This window comes from Hyperolius riggenbachi, chromosome 5, assembly GCF_040937935.1.
Source record: "Hyperolius riggenbachi isolate aHypRig1 chromosome 5, aHypRig1.pri, whole genome shotgun sequence".
Taxonomy (NCBI): Eukaryota; Metazoa; Chordata; class Amphibia; order Anura; family Hyperoliidae; genus Hyperolius; species Hyperolius riggenbachi.
This window is the reverse complement of record NC_090650.1, coordinates 4400044-4426435: the sequence shown is the minus strand read 5'-3', so window position 1 is coordinate 4426435 and position 26392 is coordinate 4400044. Positions and strand designations below refer to the sequence as shown.

General features: G+C 45.3%; 1 protein-coding gene across 5 annotated transcripts in view; it reads left to right on the top strand.

Annotated features, from left to right (window-relative positions):
- SGCE (sarcoglycan epsilon) overlaps positions 1-26392 on the top strand; it is a 111928-nt gene that overhangs the window by 62646 nt on the left and 22890 nt on the right. For all 5 annotated transcript variants that reach the window (XM_068235032.1, XM_068235029.1, XM_068235027.1 and 2 more), the window contains exons 4-6: positions 15414-15486; positions 21344-21542; positions 24218-24380. In XM_068235032.1, the coding sequence (XP_068091133.1) occupies positions 15414-15486; positions 21344-21542; positions 24218-24380 (435 nt within the window). The remainder of the gene's footprint in view (positions 1-15413; positions 15487-21343; positions 21543-24217; positions 24381-26392) is intronic.

Sequence of the window (26392 nt, the reverse complement as noted above, 5' to 3'; positions counted from 1 at the left end):
TCCGCCTATTGATGACCCAGCATTGCCCGATTATGTATTTTGCAGGTGTTGGCTGCACCCACTTTTCCTAACCCTAACACACAATTAATCAATGACCAAGTTTGTGAGCTTTGCGGTCTTTCGCATCCATAACCTGCATTAAAATGAAAAAAATCATATTGGCTGTGTGTGGCTCCACCCCGTTTTATAAATGTAAACCCCAGTCACGCAATGATCAACTGTACCAGGTTTGAGACTTGTGCCATTAACAGTGCAAGAATGGCAGCAATGTAAATATTCCCCTGAAAAATCAGTAGGTAATTTTTGATTGCCTTTTGTAGGCTCCACCCACTTTTCTGAATATTAACCCCAGTCACCCAGTAACCAACTGTGCAAAGTTTGAGAACCCTACCATTAGCAGTGTAAGAATGGCTGCTGTTTACATTTTTCCAGTAAAATTTGTATTTGTCTCCGCCCACTTATGACCCGGCGTTGCCTGCTTATGTATTTGGCTGGTGTTGGCTGTGCCCACTTTTCTAACCCTAACACACAATTAATCAATTACCAAGTTTGTGATCTTTGCGGTGTTTGGCATCAATAATTTGCATTGGAATGAAACAAATCTAATTGGCTGTTTGTGGCTCCTCCCCCTTTCTGAAATTGATCCCCAGTCAACCAATGATCAACTGTACCAGGTTTGAGGCTTGTGCCATTAACAGTGCAAGAATGGCAGCAATGTAAATATTCCCCTTGAAAATCAATAAGTTAATTTTGATTGGCTTTTATAGACTCCACCCACCTTTCTGAATATTAATCCCAGTCACCCAGCGACCAACTGTGCAAAGTTTGAGAACCCTGCCATTAACAGTGTAAGAATGGCTGCAGTTTACATTTTCCAGTGAAATTTGTATTTGTCTCCGCCCCCTTTTTGGTTATGGGAATAAAAAGTATCCTATACTTTATTCCAGGTAATGTACTATGTGTGTGCCAAATTTCATTCAAATCCGTTCAGCCATTTTTGCATGATCGAGTAACAAACATCCAAACATCCAAACTTTCCCATTTATTATATTAGTAGGATAATAATAATATGGTAGGACATTAGACTATGACTATGGTAGGATTAGATTGTGAGCTCCTCTGAGGACAGTCAGTGACATGGCTATGTACTCTGTAAAGTGCTGCAGAAGATGTCACTGCTATATAAATCCTACTAATCCTACTAATATAATAAATGGGAAAGTTCGGATGTTTGGATGTTCGGATGTTTGGATGTTTGTTACTCGATCACGCAAAAATGGCTGAACGGATTTGAATGAAATTTGGCACACATATAGTACATTACCTGGAATAAAATATAGGATACTTTTTATTCCCATAACCAAAAAGGGGGCGGAGACAAATACAAATTTCACTTGAAAATGTAAACTGCAGCCATTCTTACACTGTTAATGGCAGGGTTCTCAAACTTTGCACAGTTGGTCGTTGGGTGACTGGGATTAATATTCAGAAAGGTGGGTGGAGTCTATAAAAGCAAATCAAAATTAACCTATTGATTTGCCATTCTTGCACTGTTAATGGCACAAGCCTCAGTTGATCATTGGGTGACTAGGGTTCAATTTCAGAAAGGGGGTGGAGCCACAAAAAGCCAATTAGATTTGTTTCATTTCAATGCAAATTATTGATGCCAAACACCGCAAAGATCACAAACTTGGTAATTGATTAATTGTGTGTTAGGGTTAGAAAAGTAGGCACAGCCAACACCAGCCAAATACATAAACGGGCAACGCCGGGTCATAAGTGGGTGGAGACAAATAAAAATTTTACTAAGAAAATGTAAACTGCAGCCATTCTTACACTGTTAATGGCACAAGCCTCAAACCTGGTACAGTTGATCATTGGGTGACTAGGGTTCAATATCAGAAAGGGGGTGGAGCCACAAACAGCCAATTAGATTTGTTTCATTCCAATGCAAATTATTGATGCCAAACACCGCGAAGCTCACAAACTTGGTATTTGAGTAATTGGTTAATTGTGCGTTAGGGTTAGAAAAGTGGGCACAGCCAACACCAGCCAAATATATAAGCGGGCAATGCCGGGTCATAAGTGGGCGGAGACAAATACAAATTTTACTGGGAAAATGTAAACAGCAGCCATTCTTACACTGTTAATGGCAGGGTTCTCAAACTTTGCACAGTTGGTTACTGGGTGACTGGGGTTAATATTCAGAAAAGTGGGTGGAGCCTACGAAAGGCAATCAAAAATTACCTATTGATTTTTCAGGGGAATATTTTATTGCTGCCATTCTTGCACTGTTAATGGCACAAGCCTCAGACCTGGTACAGTTGATCATTGCGTGACTGGGGTTTACATTCATAAAACAGGGTGGAGCCACACACAGCCAATATGATTTGTTTCATTTTAATGCAGGTTATTGATGCCAAAGACCGCAAAGCTCACAAACTTGGTCATTGAGTAATTGATTAATTGGCTATCATTCATAAAGCATTTCCGCATGCGGAAATGCTTAAAACAGCTGACTTTACCGAACACTCGGCAAAGTCAGCATTCATAAAGGCTCTTTCCGCATGAAAAAATGACACTACCGAGCAGAGTGATAAATCACCGCCTTGTGCGGTGATTATCGGAACAAATGTAGCAAAGTGTTTATTCATAAAGATCACCGCTAGTGCTGTGAGGTCGGGAAGTACCGCTCCCTCTGATGTGGCGATACCAATGTAAGTGAATGGAGACACACAGACCTCCCAGGCAGCTGCAGCAGAGCGGAACACGGAGAAATGTATCAACTCGGCAGCTTACGTGTCTCCGCAAGCCTACCGCCAGCCTACCGACAGCCTACCGACAGCCTAGTTTGGGGAATCTCCGCACTGCTACCGCACATAGATACATTTTTATGAATGCCCACCCAGAAGTCTAAAATACCGGCAGCGGTGTTTTCCTGCATTGATTCCCCTTACCGACAGCTCCTATATGAATGATAACCATTGTGTGTTAGGGTTAGGAAAAGTGGGCGCAGCCAGCACCTACAAAATACATAATCGGGCAATGCCGGGTCATCAGTAGGCGGAGACAAATGCAAATTTCACTGAGAGAATGTAAACTGCAGCAATTCTTACACTTTTAGGTAGGGTTCTCAAACTTTGCACAATTGGTCACTGGGTGACTGGGATTAATATTCAGAGAAGTGGGTGGAGCCTACAAATGTAAATCAAAATTCACCTATTGATTTTCAAGGGGAATATGTAATTGCTACCATTCTTGCACTGTTAATGGCACAAGCCTTAAACCTGGTACAGTTAGTCATTGGGTGACTGGGGTTCAAATTCAGACAAAGGGGTGGAGCCACAAACAGCCAATCAGATTTGTTTAATCTCAATGCAAATTATTGATGACAGAGACCGCAAAGCTCACAAACTTGGTTATTGAGTAATTGTGTGTTAGGGTTAGAAATAGTAGGCGGAGCCAACACCAGCCAAATACATACCTGAACAATGTTAGGAAATAAGTGGGTGGAGAAAAATACAAATTTCATTGCGCAAATGTAAACTGCAGTAATTCTTACACTGTTAATGGTAGGGTCCTCAAACTTTGCACAGTTGGTCACTGGGTGACTGGGATTAATATTCAGAAAAGTGGGTGGAGCCTATAAAAGCCAATCAAAATCCACCTATTGATTTTTAAGGGGAATATTTAATTGCTGCCATTCTTGCACTGTTAATCACCTGTACCTGGTACAGTTGGCCATTGGGTGATTGGGGTTCAAATTCAGAAAAGGGGTGGAGCCACATCCAATCAGATTAATTTTATTTCATTGCAAATTATTGATGCCAAAGACCGCAAAGCTCACATACTTGGTCATTAAGTAATTGTGTGTTAGGGTTAGGAAAAGTGGGCGGAGCCAACACCAGCCAAATACATACCCGGGCAACGCCGGGCGTCCAGCTAGTATAATAAATGGGAAAGTTCGGATGTTTGGATGTTTGGATATTTGGATGTTTGGATGTTTGTTACTCGATCACGCAAAAACGGCTGAACGGATTTGAATGAAATTTGGCACACACATAGTACATTACCTGGAATAAAGTATAGGATACTTTTTATTCCCATAACCAAAAGAGACAAATACAAATTTCACTGGAAAATGTAAACTGCAGCCATTCTTACACTGTTACACTGGAGGTGTGTTTAGCTTCTAAGGGTAACAATGGTTAATTTGCATATATTCAGCAGTGATGCACTGGGAGACATCTCAAGCTCACTCCAACCTGAAGTAAGGGGGCTTTTAGGACCATTGTAGTCCCTTACACACTCCAATGAGTTCTGGGTCACCATGAGCTTGCTGGTTAGTCTGTACCTCTCGGTGTTACAAGCCCTACTGCATAGAGCCAAATTAATTTATACCGTGCACTGATGAGGATCAAACAATCCAAAACAGTCTGTATGCATGTTGGGGTATTATGGCACTGTACAAATTAACAAACTGACACATCATTGCATTCCAGCGGTTCTGGAGGTGTGTTTAGCTTCTAAGGGTAACAATGGTTAATTTACATATATTCAGCAGTGATGCACTGGGAGACATCTCAAGCTCACTCCAACCTGAATTATCGCAAATTCTTTCTGTTTTAGAAAGCAAACTTTTGTTTTTCTTACACTGTTAATGGTAGGGTTCTCAAACTTTGCACAGTTGGTCGTTGGGTGACTGGGATTAATATTCAGAGAAGTGGGTGGAGCTTATAAAAGCCAATCAAAATTCACCTATTGATTTTCAAGGGGAATATGTACATTTCTGCCATTCTTGCACTGTTAATGGCACAAGCCTCAAACCTGGTATAATTGATCATTGGGTGACTGGGGTTCAGTTTCAGAAAGGGGGTGGGGCCACAAATAGCCAATCAGATTTGTTTCATTCCAATGCAAATTATTGTTGCCAAACACCACAAAGCTCACAAACTTGGTAATTGAGTAATTTATTAATTGTGTGTTAGGGTTAGGAAAGTGGGCACAGCCAACACCAGCCAAATACATAAGCGGGCAACGCAGGGTCATAAGTGGGCGGAGACAAATACAAATTTTACTGGGAAAATGTAAACAGCAGCCATTCTTACACTGTTAATGGCAGGGTTCTCAAACTTTGCACAGTTGGTTACTGGGTGACTGGGGTTAATATTCAGAAAAGTGGGTGGAGCCTACAAAAAACAATCAAAAATTACCTATTGATTTTTCAGGGGAATATTTCATTGCTGCCATTCTTGCACTGTTAATGGCACAAACCTCAAACCTGGTACAGTTGATCATTGCGTGACTGGGGTTTAAATTTATATAAGGGGGAGGAGCCCCAAACAGCCAATCTGATTTGTTTCATTTTAATGCAGGTTATTGATGCCAAAGACCGCAAAGCTCACAAACTTGGTCATTGAGTAATTGAGTAATTGTGTGTTAGGGTTAGGAAAAGTGGGCGCAGCCAGCACCAGCCAAATACATAATTGGGCAATGCCGGGTCATCAGTAGGTGGAGACAAATACAAATTTCACTGAGAAAATGTAAACTGCAGCAATTCTTACACTATTAATGGCAGGGTTCTCAAACTTTGTACAATTGGTCACTGGGTGACTGAGATTAATATTCAGAGAAGTGGGTGGAGCCACAAAAGCCAATCAAAATCCACCTATTATTCTTTAAGGGGAATATTTAATTGATGCCATTCTTGCACTGTTAATCACCTGTACCTGGTACAGTTGGCCATTGGGTGATTGGGGTTCAAATTCAGAACAGGGGTGGAGCCACAGCCAATCAGATTTATTTTATTTCATTGCAAATTATTGATGCCAAAGACCACAAAGCTCACAAACTTGGTCATTAAGTAATTGTGTGTTAGGGTTAGAAAAAGTGGGCGGAGCCAGCACCAGCCAAATACATACCTGGGCAACGCCGAGTCTTCAGTGGGTGGAGACAAACACAAATTTCACTGGGAAAATGTAAACTGCAGCCATTCTTACACTGTTAATGGCAGGGTTCTAAAACTTTGCACAGTTGGTCACTGGGTGACTGGGATTAATATTCAGGGAAGTGGGTGGAGCCTACAAAAAACAATCACAATTCACCTATTGATTTTCAAGGCAAATATTTAATTGCTGCCATTCTTGCACTGTTAATGGCACAAGCCTCAAACCTGGTACAGTTGATCATTGGGTGACTGGGGTTAAATATTTAGAAAAGGGGTGGGGCCACAAACAGCGAATCAGATGCGTTTCATTTCAATGAAAATTATTCATGCCAAAGACCACAAATCTCACAAACTTGATCATTGACTATTGACAATTGTGTGTTAGGGTTAGAAAAAGTGGCCACAGCCAACAGCAGCCAAATACATACCCGGGAAACATCAGGACATCAGTGGGTGGAGAACAATACAAATTTCACTGCCAGAATGTAAAACTGCAGCTATTCTTACACTGTCTGTCAATGGCTGGGATTAATATTTAGAAAAGTGGGTGGAGCCTACAAAAGCTAATCAAAATTCACCTATTGATTTTCAAAGGAGTGGAGCCACAGCCAATTAGATTTATTTTATTTCAATGCCAATTATTGATGCCAAAGCTCACACACTAGGTCATCATTGAGTAATTGTGTGTTAGGATTAGAAAAAGTGGGCAGAGCTAACACTAGCCAATTACATACCCGGGCAACGCCGGGCGACCAGCTAGTACATAATAATAATAATAATATGGTAGGACATTACACTATGACTATAGTAGGATTAGATTGTGAGCTCCTCTGAGGACAATCAGTGACATGACTATGTACTCTGTAATGTACTGCAGGAGAGGTCAGTGCTATATAAATACATAATAATAATATGGTAGGACATTACACTATGACTATGGTAGGATTAGAGTGTGAGCTCCTCTGAGGACAGTCAGTGACATGACTATGTACTCTGTAATGTGCTGCAGAAGATGTCAGTACTATATAAATACATAATAATAATATGGTAGGACATTAGGCTATGACTATGGTAGGATTAGAGTGTGAGCTCCTCTGAGGACAGTCAGTGACATGACTATGTACTCTGTAATGTGCTGCAGAAGATGTCAGTGCTATATAAATACATAATAATAATACGGTAGGACATTACACTATGACTATGGTAGGATTAGATTGTGAGCTCCTCTGAGGACAGTCAGTGACATGACTATGTACTCTGTAATGTGCTGCAGAAGATGTCACTGCTATATAAATACATAATAATAATATGGTAGGACATTAGACTATGGTAGGATTAGAGTGTGAGCTCCTCTGAGGACAGTCAGTGACATGACTATGTACTCTGTAATGTGCTGCAGAAGATGTCAGTACTATATAAATACATAATAATAATATGGTAGGACATTAGGCTATGACTATGGTAGGATTAGAGTGTGAGCTCCTCTGAGGACAGTCAGTGACATGACTATGTACTCTGTAATGTGCTGCAGAAGATGTCAGTGCTATATAAATACATAATAATAATACGGTAGGACATTACACTATGACTATGGTAGGATTAGATTGTGAGCTCCTCTGAGGACAGTCAGTGACATGACTATGTACTCTGTAATGTGCTGCAGAAGATGTCACTGCTATATAAATACATAATAATAATATGGTAGGACATTACACTATGACTATGGTAGGATTAGAGTGTGAGCTCCTCTGAGGACAGTCAGTGACATGACTATGTACTCTGTAATGTGCTGCAGAAGATGTCAGTGCTATATAAATACATAATAATAATACGGTAGGACATTACACTATGACTATGGTAGGATTAGATTGTGAGCTCCTCTGAGGACAGTCAGTGACATGACTATGTACTCTGTAAAGTGCTGCAGGAGATGTCAGTGTTATATAAATACATAATAATAATAATACGGTAGGACATTACACTATGACTATGGTAGGATTAGATTGTGAGCTCCTCTGAGGACAGTCAGTGACATAACTATGTACTCTGTAATGTGCTGCAGAAGATGTCAGTGTTATATAAATACATAATAATAATATGGTAGGACATTAGACTATGACTATGGTAGGATTAGATTGTGAGCTCCTCTGAGGACAGTCAGTGACATGACTATGTACTCTGCAATGTGCTGCAGAAGATATCAGTGCTATATAAATACATAATAATAATATGGTAGGACATTAGACTATGACTATGGTAGGATTAGATTGTGAGTTTCTCTGAGGACAATCAGTGACATGACTATGTACTCTGTAATGTACTGCAGAAGATGTCAGTGCTATATAAATACATAATAATAATAAAATGGTAGGACATTAGACTATGACTATGGTAGGATTAGATTGTGAGCTCCTCTGAGGACAGTCAGTGACATGACTATGAACTCTGTAAAGTGATGCAGAAGATGTCAGTGCTATATAAATACATAATAATAATATGGTAGGACATTTATACTATGACTATGGTAGGATTAGAGTGTGAGCTCCTCTGAGGACAGTCAGTGACATGACTATGTACTCTGTAATGTGCTGCAGGAGATGTCAGTGGCAGTGCTATATGAATACATAAAAATAATATGGTAGGACATTAGACTATGATTATGGTAGGATTAGATTGTGAGCTCCTCTGAGGACAGTCAGTGACATGACTATGTACTCTGTAATGTGCTGCAGAAGATGTCAGTGCTATATAAATACATAATAATAATATGGTAGGACATTAGACTATGACTGTGGTAGGATTAGAGTGTGAGCTCCTCTGAGGACAGTCAGTGACATGACTATGTACTCTGTAATGTGCTGCAGGAGATGTCAGTGCTATATAAATACATAATAATAATATGGTAGGACATTAGGCTATGTCTATGGTAGGATTAGATTGTGAGCTCTGAGGACAGTCAGAGACATGACTATGTACTCTGTAATGTGCTGCAGAAGATGTGAATGCTATATAAATCTATATATATAAAATCGAGTGCGTGCGTGCGTGCGTGCGTCGCGATCAAACGGAAACGGCTTGACCGATTTGAACGAAACTTGGTACACAGATCCCTTACTACCTGGGATGATATGTTCTGGGGGTCTCGCGGCCCCCCTGCACACCTGGGCGGAGCTACAAACAGCAAATCAGATTTCACCCATTCAAGTCAATGGAAAAAATGGAAAAGGCTGCCATTCTCACAGTAATCAAGCCAGAGTCCCCACACTTGGCACAGTTGGTCACTTGGTGACCGAGGTTACAAATCCAGGAAAAGTGGGAGGAGCATAACACAGCCGATCGAATTTCGGCCATTCATTTTAAATGGGAAAATATAAACTGCAGACATTCTTAGACTGTTAATCGCAGGGTTCTCAAACTTGCCACACTTGGTCGCTGGGTGTATGGGATTAAGATTTAAGAAAGTGGGTGGAGCCTACAACAGCCAATCAAAATTCACCTATTGATTTTCAAGGGGAATATTTAAACTGCTGCTATTCTTACACTGTTAATGGCAGAGGCTTCAAACTTGCTACAGTTGGTCATTGGGTCACTGCGGTCCAAATTCACTAAAGGGGCGGGGCCACCTACAGCCAATCAGATTAACTTGGTGGATAAACTGCTTCCTTTCACACATTTTTTATGCCAGGAACCTGAAAGCTCACAAACTTGGTCATTGAGTGACTGTGTGTCAAGGTTACAAAAGTGGGCGGAGCTAAAACAAATTTCACTGGAAAATATAAACTGCAGCCACTCTTACACCGTTAATGGCAGGTCTCTCAAACTTTGCACAGTTGGTCACTGGGTGAATGAGATTAAGATTTTGGAAAATGGGTGGAGCCTACAACAATCAATAAAAATTCACCTTTTGATTTTCAATATTTCATCTGCTACCATTCTCTTATACTGGTAAAAGCAGATGCCTCAAACCTGGGACAGTCAGTCATTGGGTGATTAGGGTCCAAATTCAGAAAGGGGGCGGAGCCACAAACAGCCATATTTGTTTATTTTTCAATGGGAATATACAAAGTATTGATACCAAGGACCCCAAAACTGATAACCTTGATAACTGAGTGACTGTATGTCAAGGTTAGAAAAAGTGGGCGGTGCCAAATTAATTTTTAACATGGCAGGGTTCCCAAACTTGACACAATTAGCCACTGGGTGACTGGGATGAATATTCAGAAATGTGGGTGGAGCCTACAACAGCCAATCAAAATTAACCTATTGATTTTAAAGGGGAATATTTACATTGCTACCATTCTTACACTGTTAACCTCCTTGCGTTCGGGGTAAGCCGCGCAGGAGGTTTTCTCCGGCCCTACTGGGCCGATTTGTTTAATTTTTTTTTTTTTGCTGCACGCAGCTAGCACTTTGCTAGCTGCGTCAGCACACCGATCGCCGCCGCCCCGCGCTTGATCGCCGCTATCCGCCGTGCCGGACGCCACCCCCTCCAGACCCCGTGCGCTGCCTGGCCAATCAGTGCCAGGCAGCGCTGAGGGGTGGATCGGGACTCCCAATGACGTCATGTCGTCGGTGATGTCATCCCGCCCCGTCGCCATGGCGACGGGGAAAGCCCTCAAGGAAATCCCGTTCTTTGAACGGGATTTCCTGATTGGAGATCGCCGAAGGCGATCGAAGCGGGCGGGGTGATGCCGCTGAGCAGCGGCTATCATGTAGCGAGCCCTGGGCTCGCTACATGATATAAGAAAAAATAAAAAAAACTGCTGCGCTGCCTCCTGGCGGAATTTTTAGACCGCCAGGAGGGTTAATGGCAGAGGCCTCAAACCTGATACAGTCAGTCATTGGGTGACTGGGGTCCGAATTCACTAAAGCCACAAACAGCCAATCAGATTTGTTAGATTGATTTCAGCCGTTCTCTTATTGCCAGGGTTCTCAAACGTGACACAGTTGGCCACTGGGTGACTGGAACTAATATTCAGGAAAGTGGGTGGAGCCTACAGCAGCCAATCAAAATTCACCTTTTGATTTTCAAGGGGAATATTTACATTGCTACCATACTTACACTGTTAATGGCAGAGGCCTCAAATCTGGTACAGCGGGTCACTGGGTGACTGGGGTTTAAATTCTGAAGGGAGCGGGCTAAATACAGCCAATCAGATTTGTTTAATTTCAATGGAAAAATGCAACTTATTTATGCTAAGGACCCCAAAGCTCATAAACTTGATCATTGAGTGACTGTATTTCAAGCTTAGAAATAGTGGGCGGAGCCAAAAACAACTAACTTTTTACATTGGAAAATATAAACTGCAGCTTTTCTTACACTGTTAATGGCAGGGTTCTCAAACTTCACACAGTTGATCACGGGGTGACTGGGATTAATATTCGGAAAAGTAGGTGGAGCCTACAAGAGCCAATCAAAATTCACCTATTGATTTTCAAGGGGAATATTGAAACTGCAGTCATTCTTACACTGTTAATGGCAGAGGCTTCAAACCTGCTACTGTTGGTCGTTAAGTGTCTGGGGTTCAAATTCAGTAAAGGGGTGGAGCCAAACACAGCCAATCAGATTTCTTTGCTGGATAAACTGCTTCCATTAGCAGAATTTTGATGCCAGGAACCCAAAAGCTCACAAACTTGATCATTGAGTGACTGTGTGTCAAGGTTACAAAAACTGGATGGAGTCAAAAACAGATTTTTCTGGGAAATTGTAAATTGCAGCCTTTCTTCACTGTTAATGGCAGGGTTCTCAAACTTTGCACAGCTGGTTACTGGGTGACTGGGATTAATATTCAGAAAAGTGGGTGGAGCCTAAAAATGCCAATCAAAAATCACTTTTCAAGGAGAATATTACAATTGCTGCCATTCTTGCACTGTTAATGGCACAAGCCTCAAACCTGGTACAGTTGGTCATTGGGTGACTGGGGTTCAAATTCAGAAAAGGGGACAGAGCCACAAACAGTCAATCAGATTTGTTTCATTTCATGGGAAAGTACAAATTATCGATGCCAAGGACCCCAAAGCTCACAAAATTGGTCATTGAGTGACTTTGTGTCCAGGTTATAAAAAGTGGGCGGAACCAAAACCAAATTTCACTGGGAAAATGTAAACTGCAGCCATTCTTACACTGTTAATGGCAGGGTTCTCAAACTTTGCCCAGATGGTCACTGGGTGACTGAGATTAATATTCAGGGAAGTGGGTGGAGCCTATAATAGCCAATCAAAATTCACCTGTTGATTTTCAAGGGGAATATTTAAATTGCTGCCATTTTTACACTGTTAATAGCAGATGCTTCAAACCTGCAGTTGATCATTGGGTGACTGGGGTTCAAATGCTGGAGAGGGGGTGAAGCCACAAACAGCCAATTGTTTCATTTCATGGTAATATACAAATTATTGATACCAAGGACCCCAAAGCTCACAAACTTGGTCATTGAGTGTTTGTGCGTTAGGGTTAGAAAGTGGGCGGAGCCAACACCAGTCAAATACATACCCGGGCAACTCCGGGTCATCAGTGGGTGGAGACAAATACAAATTTCCCTGGGAAAATGTAAACTGCATCCATTCTTACACTGTAATGGTAGGGTTCTCAAACTTTGCACAGTTGGTCACTGGGTGACTGGGATTAATATTCAGAAAAGTGGGTGGAGCCTACAAAAGTGAATCAAACTTCACCTATTGATTTTCAAGGGGAATATTTAATTACTACCATTCTTGCACTGTTAATGGCACAAGCCTCAAACCTGGTACAGTTGGTTATTGGGTGACTGGGGTTCAAATTCAGAAAAGGGTGTGGAGCCACAAACAGCCAATCAGATTTTTTAATTTCAATGCAAATTATTGATACCAAAGACCGCAAAGCTCACAAACTTGGTCATTGTGTAATTGTGTGTTAGGGTTAGAAAAAATAGGCGGAGCCAACACCAGCCAAATACATACCCGGGCAACGCTGGGCAATCAGCTAGTATATTACAAAAGTTCCACAACGGTGCTGTGTATATTCTCCCCCTGCCTGCTTATATTGCTGCCACCTTTCCTATAATTGTATATTTACTTGTGTAAAGAGAACAAGTTGGTCCCCAACACAGCCAAAGCCATCGAGATGATCATTGACTCCATGGAATGAGAAATCATTGTGGTTCTGGTAACACTGTGATACTGCTATTCCCCAATAATTGTTTAAACAAAATTAGGCAGGTGCATAAATGTGGGCACTGTTGTCATTTTATTGGTTCCAAAACCTTTAGAACTAATTATTTGAACTCAAATTGGCTTGGTAAGCTCAGTGACCCCCTGACCTACATACACAAGTGAATCCAATTATGAGAAAGAGTATTTAAGGAGGTCAATTGTAAGTTTCCCTCCTCTTTATTTTCTCTGAAGAGTAGCAACATGGGGTTCTCAAAACAACTCTCAAATGACCTGAAGACAAAGATTGTTCACCATCGTGGTTTAGGGGAAGGATACAGAAAGCTGTCTCAGAGATTTCAGCTGTCTGTTTCCACAGTTAGGAACATACTGAGGAAATGGAAGACCACAGGCTCAGTTCAAGTTAAGGCTTGAAGCTGCAGACCAAGAAAAATCTCAGATAAATAGAAGCGACGACAACGAATGGTGAGAACAGTCAGAGTCAACCCACAGACCAGCACCAAAGACCTACAACATCATCTTGCTGCAGATGGAGTCACTGTGCATCGTTCAACCATTCGGCACACTTTACACAAGGAGATGCTGTATGCGAGAGTGATGCAGAGGAAGCCTTTTCTCCACATACAGCACAAACAGAGCCGCTTGAAATATGCTAAAGCACATTTGGACAAGCCAGCTTCACTTTGGAATAAGGTGCTGTGGACTGATGAAGCTAAAATTGAGTTATTTGGGCATAACAAGGGGGTGTGATGCATGGAGGAAAAACAACACAGCATTCCAAGAAAAACACCTGCTACCTACAGTAATACATGGTGGTGGTTCCATCATGCTGTGGGGCTGTGTGGTCAGTGCAGGGACTGGGAATCTTGTCAAAGTTGAGGGACGCATGGATTCCACTCAGTATCAGCAGATTCTGGAGACCAATGTCCAGGAATCAGTGACAAAGCTGAAGCTGCGCCGGGGCTGGATCTTTCAACAAGACAACGACCCTAAACACTGCTCAAAATCCACTAAGGCATTCATGGTGAGGAACAAGTACAACATTCTGGAATGGCCATCTCAGTACCCAGACCTGAATATAATTGAAAATCTGTGGTGTGAGTTAAAGAGAGCTGTCCATGCTCAGAAGCCATCAAACCTGAATGAACTAGAGATGTTTTGTAAAGAGGAATGGTCCAAAATACCTTCAACCAGAATCCAGACTCTCATTGGAACTACAGGAAGCATTCAGAGGCTGTAATTTCTGCAAATGGAGGATCTACTAAATATTGATTTCATTTCTTTTTTGTGGTGCCCACATTTGTGCACCTGCCTAATTTTATTTAAACAATTATTGCACACTTTCTGTAAATCCAATAAACTTCATTTCACTTCTCATATATCACTGTGTGTGTCTCCTATATGATATATTTAACTGACATTTTTTATCTTAGCAACCAACAATTTATACAGGAAAATCATGATGATTAACAAGGTTGCCCAAACTTTTGCATCCCACTGTAGCGTAGTCAAACAAGCCGAAGTCAGTCCAGGCAGAGTTCATGCAAATCCGTGTCCAAGCAAAGGTCAATCCAGGCAAAGCGTAGTCAAGGTACAAGGCAAGGTTGGCAACAGGAATCCAGCAGGGATAAGCGTGGTCAAGATACAAGGCAATGTCAGCAACAAGAATCCAATATGACAGTGAGCACTACCCAGCAACAAGGCAAAGCTAATGCTATCACGGGCGATGACTGGGGGCGCCCACCAAGTTTAAATACTAGAGCTAACCAATCAACAAAGGCAGAATTGAAAACAAACCAATAGCAATCCAGCATGTCAGCTGAATCAGCTGACACAATCATGAACGTGAGTCACTGCTTACATCTGCGGAGCGCGTACTGGGAACGCGACCTCTGCCTATCCATTGAGCACTGAGAAGTCTCCTGCGTTCCACTGACGTCAGCGGCTTGCCGTGACCCGGAAGTTGGAACTGCAGCCCAAGTCTCGGCATTCCGCCGCTGACGAGATCCAGCGGATCTTACAGGTGGGCGCTACAAGGTTCCGGGGGAAGGGGTCCCTATAAGGATCCGGGGGAAGGGGGGAGGGGGGGTGTACAAGGATCCGGTGGGGGGAGGGTAGGGGGTCTACAAGGATCCGGGAGGAGGGGTCTCTACAAGGAGCTGGGGGGTGGGGTGGAAAGAGTCTCTACAATGATCCAGGGGGTTCAGGAAGCCTTTGGGCCGTCCAGAGGTTTCCAACCTCTGAGATAAGTGTCCCTGTAAAAAAAAAAAAGTAATACAACTTTAGCCTAGACTTACAAGTTTCTGTGCTTTGCTCGCAGATCACCGCCTACAACAGAAAAACGTTTGAGACCGCGAGACACAATCTGGTGATCAACATCATGTCCGGAGAAGGTAAGTCACTATTCTGTGCAAGTGACCCATTACTGACACCTAACTCCTCCCCCTTCATCTGTAACCCCTTACTGACACCTAACCCCTCCCCCTTCATCTGTAACCCCTTACTGACACCTAACCCCTCCCCCTTCATCTGTAACCTCTTACTGACACCTAATCCCTCCCCCTTCATGTGTGACCCCTTACTGACACCTAACCCCTCCCCCTTCATCTGTAACCCCTTACTGACACCTAACCCCTCCCCCTTCATCTGTAACCCCTTACTGACACCTAACCCCTCCCCCTTCATCTGTAACCCCTTACTGACACCTAACCCCTCCCCCTTCATCTGTAACCCCTTACTGACACCTAACCCCTCGTCTTCATCTGTAACCCCTTACTGACACCTAACCCCTCCCCCTTCATTTGTAACCCCTTACTGACACCTAACCCCTCCCCCTTCATCTGTAACCCCTTACTAACACCTAACCCCTCCCCCTTCATCTGTAACCCCTTACTGACACCTAACCCCTCCCCCTTCATCTGTAACCCCTTGCTGACACCTAACCCCTCCCCCTTCATGTGTGACCCCTTACTGACACCTAACCCCTCCCCCTTCATCTGTAACCCCTTACTGACACCTAACCCCTCCCCCTTCATCTGTAACCCCTTACTGACACCTAACCCCTCCCCCTTCATCTGTAACCCCTTACTGACACCTAATCCCTCCCCCTTCATGTGTGACCCCTTACTGACACCTAACCCCTCCCCCTTCATCTGTAACCCCTTACTGACACCTAACCCCTCGCCTTCATCTGTAACCCCTTACTGACACCTAATCCCTCCCCCTTCATCTGTAACTCCTTACTGACACCTAACCCCTCCCCCTTCATCTGTAACCCCTTACTGACACCTAATCCCTCCCCCTTCATCTGTAACCCCTTACTGACACCTAACCCCTCCCCCTTCATCTGTAACCCCTTACTGACACCTAACCCCTCCCCTTTCATCTGTAACCCCTTACTGACACCTAATCCCTCCCCCTTCATGTGTGACCCCTTACTGACACCTAACCCCTCCCCCTTCATCTGTAACCCCTTACTGACACCTAACCCCTCCCCCTTCATCTGTAACCCCTTACTGACACCTAACCCCTCCCCTTTCATCTGTAACCCCTTACTGACACCTAACCCCTCCCCCTTCATCTGTAACCCCTTACTGACACCTAATCCCTCCCCCTTCATGTGTGACCCCTTACTGACACCTAATCCCTCCCCCTTCATCTGTAACCCCTTACTGACACCTAACCCCTCGCCTTCATCTGTAACCCCTTACTGACACCTAATCCCTCCCCCTTCATCTGTAACTCCTTACTGACACCTAACCCCTCCCCCTTCATCTGTAACCCCTTACTGACACCTAATCCCTCCCCCTTCATCTGTAACCCCTTACTGACACCTAACCCCTCCCCCTTCATCTGTAACCCCTTACTGACACCTAACCCCTCCCCTTTCATCTGTAACCCCTTACTGACACCTAATCCCTCCCCCTTCATGTGTGACCCCTTACTGACACCTAACCCCTCCCCTTCATCTGTAACCCCTTACTGACACCTAACCCCTCGCCTTCATCTGTAACCCCTTACTGACACCTAACCCCTCCCCCTTCATTTGTAACCCCTTACTGACCCCTAACCCCTCGCCTTCATCTGTAACCCCTTACTGACACCTAACCCCTCGCCTTCATCTGTAACCCCTTACTGACACCTAACCCCTCCCCCTTCATCCGTAACCCCTTACTGACACCTAACCCCTCCCCCTTCATTTGTAACCCCTTACTGACACCTAATCCCTCCCCCTTCATCTGTAACCCCTTACTGAAACCTAATCCCTCCCCCTTCATCTGTAACCCCTTACTGACACCTAACCCCTCCTCCTTCATCTGTAACCTCTTACTGACACCTAACCCCTCCCCCTTCATCTGTAACCCCTTACTGACAGCTAATCCCTCCCCCTTCATCTGTAACCCCTTACTGAAACCTAATCCCTCCCCCTTCATCTGTAACCCCTTACTGACACCTAATCCCTCCCCCTTCATCTGTAACCCCTTACTGACACCTAATCCCTCCCCCTTCATTTGTAACCCCTTACTGACACCTAACCCCTCCCCCTTCATCTGTAACCCCTTACTGACACCTAACTCCTCCCTCTTCATCTGTAACCCCTTACTGACACCTAACCCCTCCCCCTTCATCTGTAACATCTTACTGACACCTAACCCCTCCCTCTTCATCTGTAACCCCTTACTGACACCTAACCCCTCCCCTTTCATCTGTAACCCCTTACTGACACCTAATCCCTCCCCCTTCATGTGTGACCCCTTACTGACACCTAACCCCTCCCCTTTCATCTGTAACCCCTTACTGACACCTAATCCCTCCCCCTTCATGTGTGACCCCTTACTGACACCTAACCCCTCCCCTTCATCTGTAACCCCTTACTGACACCTAACCCCTCGCCTTCATCTGTAACCCCTTACTGACACCTAACCCCTCCCCCTTCATTTGTAACCCCTTACTGACCCCTAACCCCTCGCCTTCATCTGTAACCCCTTACTGACACCTAACCCCTCGCCTTCATCTGTAACCCCTTACTGACACCTAACCCCTCCCCCTTCATCCGTAACCCCTTACTGACACCTAACCCCTCCCCCTTCATTTGTAACCCCTTACTGACACCTAATCCCTCCCCCTTCATCTGTAACCCCTTACTGAAACCTAATCCCTCCCCCTTCATCTGTAACCCCTTACTGACACCTAACCCCTCCCCCTTCATCTGTAACCCCTTACTGACACCTAACCCCTCCCCTTTCATCTGTAACCCCTTACTGACACCTAATCCCTCCCCCTTCATGTGTGACCCCTTACTGACACCTAACCCCTCCCCTTCATCTGTAACCCCTTACTGACACCTAACCCCTCGCCTTCATCTGTAACCCCTTACTGACACCTAACCCCTCCCCCTTCATTTGTAACCCCTTACTGACCCCTAACCCCTCGCCTTCATCTGTAACCCCTTACTGACACCTAACCCCTCGCCTTCATCTGTAACCCCTTACTGACACCTAACCCCTCCCCCTTCATCCGTAACCCCTTACTGACACCTAACCCCTCCCCCTTCATTTGTAACCCCTTACTGACACCTAATCCCTCCCCCTTCATCTGTAACCCCTTACTGACACCTAACCCCTCCTCCTTCATCTGTAACCTCTTACTGACACCTAACCCCTCCCCCTTCATCTGTAACCCCTTACTGACAGCTAATCCCTCCCCCTTCATCTGTAACCCCTTACTGAAACCTAATCCCTCCCCCTTCATCTGTAACCCCTTACTGACACCTAATCCCTCCCCCTTCATCTGTAACCCCTTACTGACACCTAATCCCTCCCCCTTCATTTGTAACCCCTTACTGACACCTAACCCCTCCCCCTTCATCTGTAACCCCTTACTGACACCTAACTCCTCCCTCTTCATCTGTAACCCCTTACTGACACCTAACCCCTCCCCCTTCATCTGTAACATCTTACTGACACCTAACCCCTCCCTCTTCATCTGTAACCCCTTACTGACACCTAACCCCTCCCCCTTCATTTGTAACCCCTTACTGACATTGAACCCCTCCCCCTTCATCTGTAACCCCTTACTGACACCTAACCCCTCCCCCTTATCTGTAACCCCTTACTGACACCTAGGCAACTGGTATTGTTTAACAGGAAATAAATATGGCCGCCTCCATATTCTTCTCACTTCAGGTTCCCTTTAATTCCTCTCCCTTTTATCTGTAACCCCTTCCTGACACCTAGCCCCTCCTCCTTTATCTGTAGCCCCTTACTGATGCCTAACCTTACCCCTCCTCCTTTATCTGTAACCCCTCCCTGACACTTAGCCCCTCCTCCTTTATCTGTAGCCCCTTACTGATGCCTAACCTTACCCCTCCCCCTTTATCTGTAACCCCTTCCTGACACTTAGCCCCTCCTCCTTTATCTGTAGCCCCTTACTGATGCCTAACCTTACCCCTCCCCTTTATCTGTAACCCCTCCCTGACACTTAGCCCCTCCTCCTTTATCTGTAGCCCCTTACTGATGCCTAACCTTACCCCTCCCCCTTTATCTGTAACCCCTTCCTGACACTTAGCCCCTCCTCCTTTATCTGTAGCCCCTTACTGATGCCTAACCTTACCCCTCCCCCTTTATCTGTAACCCCTCCCTGACACCTAGACTCCACCCTCCTCATGTAACTGTAACCATGTAGAGTTGTTTTTCACTAAGGAACGGGATTCTGACACAATGTATCGAGTGTATGGCGCTATTGCGGTACATTTGCTATTTCTGATGGGAGAAAAATTGCTGAATAGCCAAATTGTTCGAAAATCGCACAGCGCCATGATTGCTATGCAATTTTCCTGCGGCCCTTTACCTTGTATAGGAGGCCAATCAGATGCTGCGGACACGACGATCGGGAAAAATTCCATCCCAAGTGCAGCGCACTAATGTAAACATCCTCACTTAGTGTAAAGTGTACCTGTAGTGAAAAAAGTGCCTCTGCGGAGTACTTACCTTGAGAGGATTTCTGAGCCCACCCCAGACTAATGAGCCACAGCCGGACTGACCCCCTTCTACACTGCGCCCTGAGGCTGGAGCCTCTCTCACCTCTACCTCAGCCCCGCCCTGCGTCCCCTCTTACACTGCGCCCTGAGGCTGGAGCCTCTCTCGCCTTGCCTCGGCCCCGCCCTGCGCCCCCTCCTACACTGCGCCCTGAGGCTGGAGCCTCTCTCACCTCTACCTCAGCCCCGCCCTGCGTCCCCTCTTACACTGCGCCCTGAGGCTGGAGCCTCTCTCGCCTTGCCTCGGCCCCGCCCTGCGCCCCCTCCTACACTGCGCCCTGAGGCTGGAGCCTCTCTCGCCTCTGCCTCAGCCCGGCACTGACCGGACGCATCCTACCCAGTCAGCCTGCTTTGTAGGAATTCCTTGGTCATCGTCGACAACGACAGTCAAACATGGATGGTGATTGTGAGAATGGAAACAGTTTAAATTTTCTCATTGAAATCAAGCAAAATAAATCATATTGGCTATTTGTGGCCCCGCCCCTTTTCTGGATTTTTAACCCCCACTCACCCAGTGACCAACTATGCCAAGTTTGGGAAACCTGCCAATAAAGTGGAGCTGAACTCTTGCACAGGACAGAAGGAAGACATACAGCAATGCACCCTGTACGTATTTAGAGGGTTTTAGTCTTATTCCCCCTCATCTGTAACTAAGCACCACTGTAATTTTTTCTCTCAGCTGGGTCACCTGACTGCCATGGCAGAGCAGGTGATTGGTAAACACAGGATGTGAACAATATGGCTGCTTTCATGAAAGCAGGAAGTAGACACCCTGCAGATTTATTGCAGGATTTGTATCAGTGGTAACAAATAAATGTTTTTCCTTCAAAGTTATTATGCTGTTGCTTATCTTAGAGCAGAGAGGAAGTTCTGAGTTCAGGTCCACTTTAACAGTGTAACAATGGCTGCAGTGTACATTTTCCCAAAATCAATGGCTGAAATTTGATTGGATATTTTATGCTCCGCCCACTTTCCCTGAATTTTTCACCCCGGTCTCCAAGTGACCAGTTGTGCCAAGTGTGGGGACTCATTACTGTGAGAATGGCAGCCTTTTACATTTTCCCATACACCTACCTCCAATTGTATTTACATTTCAGTGTGTATGTACAGCAATCACACCCGATCTGTCACCCGACATGATCACTAACGATTGCTTTGGATAACGGTAGCTGTGTATGTAGTTATATAGAGTATATATATATGTTCCATTGCAGAGTTTCCGCTGGCGTACCAAGCCGAGTTCTTCATTAGGAACATGAATGTGGAGGAGATGTTGGCCAGCGAGATTCTGGGGGATTTCCTCGGCGCGGTGAAGAACGTTTGGCAGCCCGACCGTCTGAACGCCATCAATATCACCTCCGCCCTGGACCGAGGGGGGCGGGTCCCGCTGCCCATCAACGACATGAAGGAGGGGTAAGCAGCTACGCTACCGTAGCTAGGGTTTTCAGCAGCCCGGGGTCATGGACAGTTTTTGAAGCCCACCACCCCCTCCCCCCACACACCTCTGGACAAAAAAGGGCGTGGCCATGCATCAAAATATGGTTGTGGCTATGGGTGGAGTCAATATATGCAAATGCTGTATATGTATAGCCATATGTGCCCCCTTTTTCCCATTTAGATAGCCTGATGTGCCCCCTTTAAATAGCCAAATGTGTGGCCCTTTAGACAGCCAGATGTGCCCCCGTTAGATAGCCAGATGTGTCCTCCTTTAGACAGCCAGATGTGCCCCATTTAGACAGCCAGATGTGCCCCCTTTAGACAGCCAGATGTGCCCCCTTTAGACAGCCTAGCCAGATGTGTCCCTTTTAGACAGCCTAGCCAGATGTGCCCCCTTTAGACAGCCAAGCCAGATGTGCCTCCTTTAGACAGCCAAGCCAGATGTGCCCCCTTTAGACAGCCAGATGTGCCCCCGTTAGACAGCCAGATGTGCCATGCTTTTTCTGCTGCTGTTAATGCTTCTGCAGCAGGAGTGAGAGAAGCAGGGGCATTTTGGGCAGCCTGCGAGCCGCCTCTTATGCCTGTGGGGGTGCAATGGCCGTGCTGAGCCCCTCACAGTGCTGCGCCCGGGGACATGTGTCCCCCCTCGCCCCCCCATAGCTACGCCTCTGTGTCTGCGCTGCACATGGCAGGGCTCTGCGTCCTAAAAAACATGTCCAGGAGGGTCCAACCGGGTCCCTGTGCTGATGGGGTAACAGCCCAGGAGAGGGGACAGGTAACCAGGTCCCTGTGCTGATGGGGTAACACCCCTCTGCGCCCCACCGCTGCACATCGCTGGGCCTGAATACCGAGTCCAGGAGGGGGGACAGGTAACCGGGTCCCTGTGCTGATGTGTTGACGAGCGATCTGCCTGGCGGTGAGGGGGGCGCCCCCTGTCCCCCCCCTGTGTTCCCAGATACACACGTATTTCAGCTGTAATCTTTCCACGGCACTTTTATTACTTAATTTTAAAAGGACCTCTTCAGTAGAAAATGTAACTGAAAAGTTAAAATGAATCATTTTAAGTAAAATGTGATCATTTTATTTTTGAATTGGTTGTTTTTAGAACATCTGGGCCCGGCTCCCGCCCCCGTATATAATATGTGTATATTTATGGCTCGCCCGCTCCACATCCTCCCGCCTGACTCACGCTTCTCTGGTAACTTGTAATAGGAGCAGTCGTGCATCAATAACGCCTAAATCATTGGCTGTGTGTGGCAGCCTGAGATGCTGTTATTTGGAGAGAAGTCTAATGACGTGACAGCCCTGGTCACGTGCCAGAGAACGCCCTCTCCTCACCAAGCCCGGAACAAGCATCTGCCATAATGACCGGGCTGTCACACCCTGTACACAGACATGTAAGGCTCTACTCCCTCTCTCTGAGACAGACTATCAGCCATCCCACCAATGCCCCAACTGCACCCAGTACCTGCTTACCAGAGATCCATACACCACGATTTACATGGATTATACAATAAAATGGAGAGAGGCCCTATCACCAGAGGAGCAGGTGAATAACTCTACACTAGGGGGTCCACCAGTGCCTTAGCTGGAGGTGTGACCTGCCTATGCCCAGAAACAGCTCTGCTGAGCTCTGATAAGGAGAGATTTGCCTTCTAATCCTACCCCTAACTCTCCCCTAGGGGTCCAGTAGTGCCTTAGCTGGAGGTGTGACCTGCCTATGCCCAGAAACGGCCCTGCTGAACTCTGATGAGGAAAGATTTGCCTTCTAACCCTATCCCTAAACCTAACTCTGCCCTAGGGGGACCACCAGTGCCTTAGCTGGAGGTGTGACCTGCCTATGCCCAGAAACGTCCCTGCTGAACTCTGATGAGGAGAGATTTGCCTTCTAACCCCTATCCCTAAGCCTAACCCTGCCCTAGGGGGCCATCAGAGCCTTAGCTGGATGTGTGACCTGCCTATGCCCAGAAACGGCCCTGCTGAAGTCTGATGATGGGAGATTTGCCTTCTAACCCCTATCCCTAAGCTTAACTCTGCCCTAGGGGTCCAGTAGTGCCTTAGCTGGATGTGTGACCTGCCTATGCTCAGAAACAGCCCTGCTGAACTCTGATGAGGAAAGATTTGCCTTCTAACCCCTATCCCTAAGCCTAACTCTGCCCTAGTGGTCCAGTAGTGCCTTAGCTGGATGTGTGACCTGCCTATGCTCAGAAACAGCCCTGCTGAACTCTGATGAGGAAAGATTTGCCTTCTAACCCCTATCCCTAAGCCTAACTCTGCCCTAGGGGTCCAGTAGTGCCTTAGCTGGATGTGTGACCTGCCTATGCTCAGAAACAGCCCTGCTGAACTCTGATGAGGAAAGATTTGCCTTCTAACCCTATCCCTAACTCTGCACTACGAGGTCCACCAGTGCCTTAGCTGGATGTGTGATCTGCCTATGCCCAGAAACGGCTCTGCTGAACTCTGATGAAGAGAGATTTGCCTTCTAACCCCTAGTCCTAAGCCTAACTCTGCACTACGAGGTCCACCAGTTCCTTAGCTGGATGTGTGACCTGCCTATGCCCAGAAACAGCCCTGCTGAACTCTGATTATGAGATATTTGCCTTCTTATCTCCTTGTGTTTTGGAAATTAGACGTTTTTCCTGTGCCTGTAGGGTGTACGTCATGGTGGGAGCGGACGTCCCGTTCTCCTCATGCCTCCGTGAGGTGGAGAACCCTCAGAACCAGCTGAGGTGCAGCCAAGAGATGGAACCTTTCATCAGCTGCGACAAAAAGTTCCGAGCCCAGTTCCAGATCGACTGGTGCAAAATCTCCCTGGTAAGTGACCATTTTGCTAGTGTCGCAGTCATATACCGTATAGCCCCGCCTCCTGCTAAGATACAGGCGTGGAACTCCAGTCCTGGAATAGCCATGCCAGTGTTTAGGGTGGACTGAGAAATGGACAGATGTCTTCTACTTGATGGACCGCACCTTTCCTGATTCAGTCCCATCAATTCATTTAAGCTGGGCCAAAAATGTGTGAGGAGGACCTGTATGGGCGTGTCCATCACTGAAAATCATCCAGTTCTTCTTTCATTGTTGAGAATATCTTTGAAGAAATATATTTTTTACACCGGTCTCCATCCATTTGGTCCTTAGATAAAATCGATATAAAATATAGAAAAAGATCACTGGATAGCTGAAAAACAGATGGCGAGTGACATGAAGTTACATTACTGTCTCCCTGTGCTTCCTTGCCGCATTACGATTATTTTCTGGTGAAACACTGCCGCATTACGATTATTTTCTGGTGAAACACTGCCGCATTACGATTATTTTCTGGTGAAACACTGCCGCATTACGATTATTTTCTGGTGAAACATTGCCGCATTACAATTATTTTCTGGTGAAACACTGCCGCATTACGATTATTTTCTGGTGAAACACTGCCGCATTACGATTATTTTCTGGTGAAACACTGCCGCATTACCATTATTTTTTTTGGGGGGGGCGCCACAGGTTTTCTCGCCTGGGGTGTCAAAATGGCTAGAGGTGCCCCTGATCTGCTTTTACAGGGGGCTTGGATGCTTTCCTTGCATTGAAGAGCATCCATGGCTATAATTATTAGGTATTTCCCGGGAGAGTTCATCCAGGGATGTGTCTGACTGCCATCTGGAGTCGGGAAGATATTTTTCCCCTCAGCGGATCACACTGACACGGATGGAAAACTGATCCGTATAAAAACTGATCCATGGAACATCAGTTTTCCATCCATGACCCTCCGTTACGTTAGCATGCGGCCAGAGTGACCGACGTGTGGATCCGGAAAAATGACTGCAGACCATCTGGCGGAAGGGGTCTGAACAGATCCGTTCTAACGGAGCAATGTAAACGGATTCTATGGATCAGCTGTGCTAAAGGACACCTGAGGTGAAAATATACTGATAAGATAAACAATTGTATCTATCCTCCTTCTCTTAGAAATATTTTTTTAAGATATCCCACAGCTGTATCTTATATTTAAATCTACTTTTTAAGTTTTTACTGTTTCGTTGTTTCTGCTCAATAAAAAATTCATTGAAGTATGCCAGAGCTAAAATCTATAAATTATTGACCCTTTTTATCTTTTTCCTGCTCCAGGAAGCCATTTTCTGCTAGGAAAGTGTTTTATGACTGTAATTCCTTACCAGTGAGGGTTATGTTTTAGTCTGACCCAGTCCTGACTCAAACAGGAACTGCCACTTGCATACCAGATGTTAAAGAGGAACTCCAACCAAGAATTTAACTTTATCCCAATCAGTAGCTGATACCCCCTTTTACATGAGAAATCTATTGCTTTTCACAAACAGACCATCAGGGGGCGCTGTATGACTGATATTGTGGTGAAACCCCTCCCACAAGAAGCTCTGAGTACCGCGGTACTCTGGGCAAACTGCTACAATGTAACAATGTTCACAGACAGGAAATAGCTGTTTAGAGCTGTCTGTAACAGCCAAACAGCTAGCAGCAGCTACATAACCTGCCCACAGTAACAATGTCACCATGTAATAAATGTCAGAATGTAAATCAGGAGAGGAAAGATTTTACATTGAGCAAACACTGACTAAATCATTTATACATAATTATTGTAAAAATGAAGCACTTTTTTTATTACATTATTTTCACTGGAGTTCCTCTTTAACTCTTTCAAGCAAAGAAAAAAAAAAGGAACACAGCCTAGTTATTTGTGTGCTAGGCACTGTACATGCACATGTCTATCTCATCATGTCACATGTCACTTCAGGTGTCCTTTAAGGCCAATGTGAACCAGGCTATTTGGCCCGGGCCTTGACAGAGTTATTTGCCTCCCC